The 9,397-nt window shown below is 36.3% G+C and overlaps 1 protein-coding gene across 1 annotated transcript; it reads right to left on the bottom strand.

Annotated features, from left to right (window-relative positions):
* Positions 1 to 1,272: 1,272 nt before the first annotated feature.
* Positions 1,273 to 2,947, bottom strand: LOC128555283 (BTB/POZ domain-containing protein 6-B-like). Its single transcript, XM_053537272.1, has 2 exons — positions 2,739 to 2,947; positions 1,273 to 1,441 (listed from the first exon to the last, which is right to left on the bottom strand). The coding sequence occupies exons 1-2, from the start codon at positions 2,945 to 2,947 to the stop codon at positions 1,273 to 1,275; spliced, it is 378 nt and encodes a 125-aa protein (XP_053393247.1).
* Between the last annotated feature and the right edge of the window lie 6,450 nt (positions 2,948 to 9,397).

The raw sequence follows: 9,397 nt of genomic DNA, 5'->3' as shown, positions 1-9,397 counted from the left end.
ACTTTTCAACCAGCGAAGACATTACCATCCCAAAAACCATTCCATTTTTGAATCTTAATATAATAATAAACATGTAATATCTCTGATCGGTAAAACTTGTGATAAGGTAGTTTTTTGAAATGAATAATTCTAAAAAGTATTTAAATCCACTTAATTGTTTTCTATAAATGTTTGCCCTCTCTCAAAGCATGGTAAGTACTCATACTTCTGTATACGATTTGTGAGCCATCCTAGCGATTTGCCAAGTTTCGAAATTGTATGCTTTTCAATAATGAATGTCTGTATGTAGTTGACACTTTCACAGGGCCTTTTTTGCAGCTGACTACGTTCTTGTTTTCACTATTCCGTATTCGCAAATCTCCGTTACAGCCAGTATACCGTTTGCAACAGTTGTACTCTAGTTTAATCTCAACGGTGTATGATAGAAATGACTTTTTCAGTTTCAAAGGCTGTTTCAGATATATGATTTCATTTGTTTGGGTTTGTTTAGTATCTAGCTCGAAGTTGTGAGTGAAGTTCTAAATTATGATTGACAGGCGACCATGAATGACGGGACAAAAACTCCGTGAAATATCTATTTCTGGTACTGACTTGAAATGGACAACTCGCCTTTCTCCATTTCTTTCCCATTTCCGATATCTGCCAAGACGTATTACTTTGCCTGTATACCTATCAAAAAACCTTGAAACTCCAGTTGATGAATCAAAGTTGTCCTCGCTAATTGTCTGTACATAAAACATGGCTCAACATCAAACATACCAAAACTTATCAATTCTACATCTTTTGCGACGTGTATCTGGATCGAAGTACTGAGACAGTGGCTTGTTGTTTTTCTCCATCACCAATATCCAAAATCAGTGTTTCATTTACTGGGAGACGGGATACGCACGAATTACTTAAAACAGATGTTTCCGGAATACCATTTATAAAATCAACGATATTGATATTTTCCTCTACAGTTAAATTTGCTTTTTTTCGTGTACATTTTAACAATGCCTCATAAGACATGACAGGGAGCCTTAACTGGTAGAACAAATCTCCTAGTATTTTCCGAAAGTTGTCGCCATTGTGTTCCAAACCAAGTTGTGTAAGCCTTCTGATGGACCATTCTTCTATCTTATAAAAGATTTGTTCTTCATTCGCATAGAAAGTGTCTCCTTTTAAAATATAAAGCAAAACCTTTTCTTTTAAGTCCATGAATCCGTTTGACCTTAGAATAAGTTAAGCATTTTGTCGATGACAGTGCAGCATGCCTCTTTGAGAATTGTTATGTCATAGAATGGCGAGTGTAAGAATTTCGCATGCATTTTCTGGTCTGATATTCGTCGCTATGAAGTCGACACAGACTTCAACGAGACTCGGAACCTGATATAGATGTGCCATTTGTAGCAGTTCAGAAGCCGTATCTTCTTTCAGTGCCACTGTATCACTCAACGTGTACCTGTAGAATAGTGGGAAACATTTGATTGATTGTTGATTTTGACTACATTCAATTTAATTAAAAGAGATAAACAGAAAATGTACATGTTCAAGGGGCATGCCTCCACTATACGATAATCATTTTACGAAATTTAGAAAGTTCTTAAATTACATACGCCAAATTGGCATTCAAAGAAACTTAGTTGTTGTATAATTTAAGTGTTTTTTTTTTAATTTAAATAAAAAGGTTGGCTTTTTTTTGTTCACCATGACAAAACTCTAAAAAGTAGCTTAAGTAAGACCAATTCAGCAACGTAAAGATCAGCAGTATCGTGGACGGATATTGCTTGACCTATATTTTGAGAACAGGTCTAACAGTACAAAAAGAACCAAAAGACTACCTTTATCCTCATTTTATATCAATTGTAGGATAATTCTTCTAAACTAGGTAAAGATCTATAGTCTGAAATGTTCTAAACGAATGACCGGTTGTTCCTTTAGTGATCTGAAAGCGATTATCGCCCCAGATTTGTTCTAACCAGATTGTCCGTACAATAAACGTCTTTGTATCGTAGGGACAAATAGGGGGTTATTCGTACTGGTTCAAACTGGTTGTTTTAGAGTGAAATTAGACTTTATCCGTCGGAGGGCATCGCTTAACAGTAGACCTTATAGGGATTTTAATTAATCAGACATACCCTTTAAAATATACGTAAATAGTTCTCTACAAGCGCAAGCATGGATTCATACGGCATAGGAAAAGTAGAAATACCATCGGTTATATATATATATCAATACAATTTGTGAGAAGATCCTTTGAAAGCATAGAATACAACCAAAAAAGATAATAGCAGAGGTTCACGAGAGGTAATGACCAGTTCAACATCCCTCACACCCCTAGCTTCGGCTCATGTGGAACTCTATTACACAGGTATTAAATGGACTCCATGACCGCAGAGGACCAGAAAATATAAAAACATTGAATTCAAGCATGACATTTTCACGGCCGCCACACGGCACTTAAAGATTTCAGTTGTGTTAGATGATAAACTCTGTGAGAAAATCTTTAAGTGTAGAATGCAAACAAGCGAAATAATAGCAGATTCGGCCAATGTGTATGTAAATAAAAACGATTTTTTTTACATTTGCACATCTTTTATTGTATAGAGGGGCGGCAGCGCCACTTATATCCAGTCAGTTTTGACTGATATATGTCTTCTATCTTCCTATACCATTTATTACAACAGTTTTGTTCCATAAAATGTGGTGGAGCGACTATTTATATTACTTTGAATCAAATCAGTTACTACGAAATTTACCTTAAAAGTAGATCAAATATTTCTTTTTCAGCATCTTTGAGAGGAACTTCCTCTCTACTTTCATCGAATGCTCCGAAAAACATTGCCTGGAATACAGGACTTCTTGCCGTCAGGATCGTCTTGTGAGCATGGATTCTCTCGTCGTCGTTGTGATCTTTACAGCGGAACTTTACATCAGTCCACAGCTTCTTCTTATATAGTTCTGTCATACAAGAGCCTAAGCTCTTCCCTAACTGCCAACTATTAAGAGGTTATACATGGCTGGTGTGTCTAACGACGATATTGGCATACTAGGAGAGGTAATGGCCCGAAGGCTTTAGCTTGAGGGCCGATACCAGTCTCTTATGCCAATATCGACCCCAGTGTTATAACCTTTTTCTCGCATATGTTCCATTCAACTGTAAATTAAAAAACAAAATTATTTTTTATGTCAGACAGCGTCATTGAATGTTCATGTAATGGGTGGCGTTGCCAATGTTGTCTGCGTTGTCTGATGACGTTGACGTTGACGTCATTTCCTTCCAAACATTTGTTATAAATGTATGCATTCTTGGGACGTAGTTTCTTCTGTCAGTTTTATTCTATAATCACACTTAAAGCGGAAGGTAGTGAAATAATATTATTTACCATATTTTTTGTAATATAAATTTTAATTTGTAGATTCTTGTCATCCTGTCAGTGGAAGTATAAAATTTGGATGTTTTGCGCAGCCGGAAGTGTGCCTGATATCGCTAATATTGGCCTCATGCTGCTCATTTACGTTTAAATTCAGTGCAAGTTTGTTACTTTATTCAGTAAATAATGCAATGATTATAGGTTATTAGATTTGTATCGAAAAATATACACCAGTTCTGCAGCGGGAATTTTGCGCGACTTTATGAGCGCAATATTATTCCGCGAAAGAACGAGTGCATATTTCTCGATGCAAATTTAATAATCTTTTTTATATATGCATTAGATCTGCACTTGTAATTATTATAAAAAGATATCAATTTGATTTTTAGCCCTAGTAAATTTGAAAATATCGTCATGAAAAAGCTTTTTTAAACGCGTTGACATACATAAAACTGACGTCACAAATGACGTCACTCACCCGATATGAAATTTGAACGTCGTCAATATGTACGGTGGGGAACCCACGTTACTTGTAGGTACAGTCGACGACTAAATATTACTAAATATAGTAACTAGTTCACTCGATCCAGGTAGGTTTTTTGCTCATAACTTTGTTAATACTTAGTGGATTTTCTTCAAATAAGGCGCATAAACCCCGGAAAAGAAAGCACTTTCCTCGACTATGAGTCTCTAAATCAGACATCTTATCGTTTTTCAGAAATCTTTGCCCAACTGATTCTGTCGAAGGAAAACAATTGCAATAAAGTGCACGGCTTTTTACTATTTATGCCCGTCACACGAAACTTACATTAACCATCAGTTGAATTATACAAAATGGTCCATGTTCAATTTATTTCCTTGGATTTCGAAGAGATCTTTTTTTCTGACGAATTAGAAGTTTTGATAAAGTGCACGGTAATTTTAATTGTGATAAATAGAGAATAACAGGTTATTGTCTTTTGAGAAAGGGTTTCTCAGACGAGGCTAGATATGGTCCTGGAAGGAGCGAGGCTTGCCGAGCTCCTTCCGGACCATATCTAGCCGAGTCTGAAAAGTAGGGGTCTCAAAAGACAGTAACCTGTTATTCTATTTATCATGCCATAATTTATTAACAATATAAATCCGACCATTATGCGAAATAAAGTGCAAAAAGTAGGGGTGGACCAAATTTTGCTGTTTTGCCGGACTTCTTTTTTTATTTTTATTTTCTTCAAAACGTCGCCATCTTGTTTTTTTAGAAGAACTATTAAAGACATATTTACGCGCTTATTTTTAAAAACGCGCTCTAATAGGTACGTGAGACCATGTCACTAATGTACAGCGTTTGCCTACCAATTTGCAATTACCACAAAAAAGTTTTTATAACGGAAACGCTCGTATTTGTTCAGGATTTTGGCTCTCTGCTCTTATATCATGGAATATTGCATCTGGAATGGACTGTTATGAATAAAACAACGGTAGATGAACGGAACTGCCTATTTTTTCTGCCAAAGCGGCGTTATGGGTGTGTTTTTTAATTCACTTCAAACGTTTTGCTTGGTGAGAATGGGTATCCGTCTAGCAACTGAACTTCGGATAAAATTTCACTTGGCAACAAATTGAAATTTGAAATTATTCTTTCGTGTTCAGCAGAACAGAGATGTCGGTTACAAAACACAAGGTTAGCATTTGGGGGGGGGGGGGGGGGGGGGGGGGGGAGGTTGCCGCTTTTTGATATTTTGGGATTTTAAAGACCTACTTCAATGTCCTATGAGGGCGTAATAAATTTTTAAATGCAAAATGGACACAATCTGATGTCCTTGGATTTAATCATAGGTTTAAACACTGCAAAGTGTTCTCAAGTCACTGACCTGAGAAAGCCTGCTTTTCTCAGACAGGGTTTATCAGGCAGTTGCTATAGTAATGGCATGATAAAATGCACGGCTAATTATTTCATACTCCAGACAAAAAATGCTCCGATTATTTCTTGAATATAATTCTTACACACTCGTACTCTGTTTTAGAAAGTGTTTCTTTATTAATATCCCTCTGTATCTTATTAAAATAACTAGATATTAAAAAAATACATAAAACAATGATAATATTTGAAAATAAAATTTTGTACAATTTTACACACAAAATGGTTGTAGGTAACCCGAAACATGGCGATAAGATCAGTCTTGCATTGATTAGCAAAGCTTTTTCAGTGGACAAAAATATTTGAACACAGATAAAAACAAGTACAAAACGCTACCTTTTTACAGCATAAATATCACTACTAACATGTTAAACATTGGCGTCTTTTGAGAATTATAAAGCAGGTTAAGGCGCTAGTCCTGATCATATTTGGGTCAGAAAACAAGAATATACATTTATCCGTTTCAGACATAGAATGAAAATTGTTTATACAATCGATTGCCTTTTGAAACAGCGACTGCCTTATATCATTATATACTGGGCAATTCAACATCACGTGAATCTCATCCTCAGCGGCACTGTATTCTTTCAAGTTCAATGCCTTCATAACGGCCGGTGTAATGAAGTATTTCGACCCCCATAGAATAATGACCCCCCGGTCATTATTCTATAGAAAAAGTGACCCCCCCGGGTCATGTATTATGACCTCCAGATCCCTGTTCTATGACTCCCCCCGTGAAGAAAACTGAACCTCACGAAGAATATTGACTCCCATAAAAAAAAAACGACCCCGGTCATTTTGGGCAATTTAGTGATAACTCATGTATCTAAGGCTAATTGCTGCATTTTATGCCCCCACTCGGGCGAGGGGGGCGGGGTGCGGCATATAGATTTGCCCTTGTCCGTCCGTCCTTCCGTTTGACCATTAGCCCCAGATACCATCACTTGACACAGAAATCAGAGCATTCCGCAACGGGAAAAGGGATTCTATTTCTAGACGCTGTATCTTGGTGTATACATTTTTTCAGGAAATTAACAATTCACAATACGTTCACAAAACACACCAATGTCAATAATCCCTGCAAACTACCGAGTCTGCAATTTTCACTGTTTGCATTGTTTTCGGTGCTTCCGAGGGATCTACTTTCCAGATTTTATTTACTTCCAACAGCGGGTGTTAAGTGCTGTGGTGGGGGCCGTAAAAAGTCGCCCCGACTTCATCTCAGTGTTGTTATATTTTCTGGTCCTTCGGGATCATTGATTTCAACTCATTTAGATTTGAAGATTGAATACTGCTTAAGGGCCCGGGGCTAGGGGGCGTGGGCAGTGTTTTCATTTTCCATTACTGCTCATAAACAGACTCAATCAACCGAGTCTGCAATTTTCACTGGTTTTCATTGTTTTCGGTGCTTCCCAGGTATCTACTTTCCAGATTTTATTTACTTCACAACAGTGGGTGTAAGTGCTGTGTGGCGGCAGTAAAAAGTCGCCCCGACTTCATCGCAGTGTTGTTATATTTTCTGGTCCTTCGGGATCATTGATTTCAACTCATTTAGATTTGAAGATTGAATACTGCTTAAGCCGGTGCTAGGGGGCGTGGGCAGTGTTGCATTTTCCATTACTGCTCATGAACAGACTCAATCAAACCGAGTCTGCAATTTTCAGTTTGCATTGTTTTCGGTGCTTCCGAGGGATCTACTTTCCAGATTTTATTCGGTATGAAGTAATTTCTTCAGAAGAAAACTGCACAAGAAACTGCTAGCATAGAACTTAGTATTAATAGAAGTTGCAATACTTAGCAGAGGAAGTTAAGTACAGTAGCGGCAACAATAGAAAGTAGTAGTAGTAGTAGTAGTAGTGGCAGTGGTAGTGGCAGTTGCAGTAGCAGCAGCAGCAGCAGCAGCAGCAGAGGAAAAAGTGACAGCAACAACAGCAGCAGGGGGAAGAAGAGGTAATTACAAGACGTATTAGTGGAAGCAGGTATAGTAGTATCAGTAGTAGCAGTTGTAGTAGTAGTAGTAGAAGTATATAGTAGTTTGTAGAAGAAGAAGAAGACATGTAGTAATAGCAATAGAAGTAGCGGCACCAGTAGTAGTATACAAACAAAATGTTAACTATTTCAATGGAGGGTATTAGAGTTGTAGATCTAGTAAAATTGTCCGTTAGGTTTGGTGGGGGTCACTTTTTAATAGATATTATCGTCGAAAGTCTTTTTAGGAGCCGGTGTTTTACACGGAAAGAGTAACTTTTTTAAATAAATAATGTCCGGGAATGATATTTTATGAGAGTTCGAATGTAGTAATTTCGGCAGTGGGGTATTTTACATGGAAGGAGTCACTTTTTCTTTAGAATAAAAACCGGGTCGTTTTCTATGAGATTCGAAGGGAGTCATCTTTAGGGAGTCAGTATTTTTTTCTTGGAGGGGGCAGTTTTTCTATAGAATAATGACCGGGGGGTCGTTATTCTATAGAGTTTTCAAAATAGGCGTTAAGTTAGTCTGCAGTTTGCAATTCGAATTGCAAACCGCAAACTGTTTTGCATTTTGCAGTTCGAATTGCAAACTGCAAACTGTTTAGCAGATTGCGATTCGAATTGAAAACCACCGACTGTTTTGCAGTTTGCGACTCAAATTCAAGATTTAAGAAATACTTCATCACACCGGTTTCAATTCTTATTGGTGCTACATCGCATCGAAAAATACTAAAAGCTGCACGATGTCTAGGAGGCATTATCAATTTGCAGTACTGCTCAGGAATAAAATCATGTTTGAACAATTTATAAAACCGAAGTTTATTACAACCTCTGCCGGTGTAATGAAGTATTTCGACCCCCATAGAGTAACGACCCCCCGGTCATTATTCTATAGAAAATGTGACTCCTTTCCTGTAAAATATTGACTCCCCTTATAAAAAACTGACTCCCTTTGAAAACATAGGCGTGAAGCTGGTCTGCAGTTTGCAGTTTGCAGTTCGCAATTCGAATTGCAAACGGCAAACTGTTTTGCATTTTGTATTTTGCAGTTCGAATTGCAAACCGCAAACTATTTTGCATTTTGCACTTCGAATTGCAAAATGGATTTTTGTTTTGCAATACAAGATGTAAATTATCCATGATTTGCATTAAAACATTAAAATTTCACCTTTTAGGCTCCTTTGCGCTTTGTAATTTGAATTGCAAACTGCAAAATATTTTGCATTTTGCAGTTCGAATTGCAAAATGAATTTTTACTTTCGATTCACTATATGTATTGAACTGCGATGCAGTTTCTCAGAAACATGGTATCGTGTTTTAACATTTAACATTTCAATCTTATTTGCACTTTGTAATTTGAACTTCAAACTGCAAAACATTTTGCAGTTTGAATTTCAAAACGAGTTTTTATTTTGCGTTTCAGTTTTTAGTATTTCAATGTCCTTTTCGCTTTGTAATTTGAATTCCAAACTACAATTTTTGTTTTGCGTTTCAGAATTTAGGATATCAATGTCCATTTCGATTTGTAGTTCGTGTTTTTTATATATGTACGAACTGAGAATGAAATAAACTTTGAAACTTTTAATTTGAATAACAAACTGCAAAATACTTTGCAGTTTGCAGTTCAAATTGCAAAATAATTTTTTATTTTCTATTCAATATATGTAATAAACTGCTTTTCAGTTTCTTAGAAAAGTGGTATTGGTTGGGATTTTCCAGGCTTTAAAATTTAACAATTCAGTCTTATTTGCGTTTTTTGATTTGAATTGCAAACTGCAAAATATTTTGCATTTTGCAGTTCGAATTGCAAAATAAATTTGTATTTTGCGTTTCAGAGTTCAAGATTTCAATATCAATTGAGCTTTGTAATTTGAATAGCAAACTGCAAAATATTTTGCATTTTGCAGTTCGAATTGCAAAATGATTCAATATGTATTGAACTGCGATGAAGTTGCTCAGAAAGATGGTATTGTTTTGGGTTTTCAGACTTGAAAATTTAACGTTTCAATCTTAGTTGCGTTATAATTTTAAATTGCAAACTGCAAAATATGTTGCATTTTGCAGTTCATCTTTGTTTTGCGTTTCAGAATTCAAGATTTCAATTTCAATTGCGCATTGTAATTTGAATTGCAAACTGCAAAATATTTTGCATTTTACAGTTCGAATTGCAAGATGAA

This window comes from Mercenaria mercenaria, chromosome 1 (genome assembly GCF_021730395.1).
Source record: "Mercenaria mercenaria strain notata chromosome 1, MADL_Memer_1, whole genome shotgun sequence".
Classification (NCBI taxonomy): Eukaryota; Metazoa; Mollusca; class Bivalvia; order Venerida; family Veneridae; genus Mercenaria; species Mercenaria mercenaria.
This window is presented reverse-complemented; position numbering and strand designations above follow the sequence as displayed.

Excerpts from the sequence above, each read along its gene's own strand:
- LOC128555283 (XM_053537272.1), bottom strand. The coding sequence starts at position 2,947 with ATGACAGAACTATATAAGAAGAAGCTGTGGACTGATGTAAAGTTCCGC. Across the intron at positions 1,442-2,738 it reads ATATTTGATCTACTTTTAAG|GTACACGTTGAGTGATACAG; the intron begins GTAAATTTCGTA and ends ACTATTCTACAG.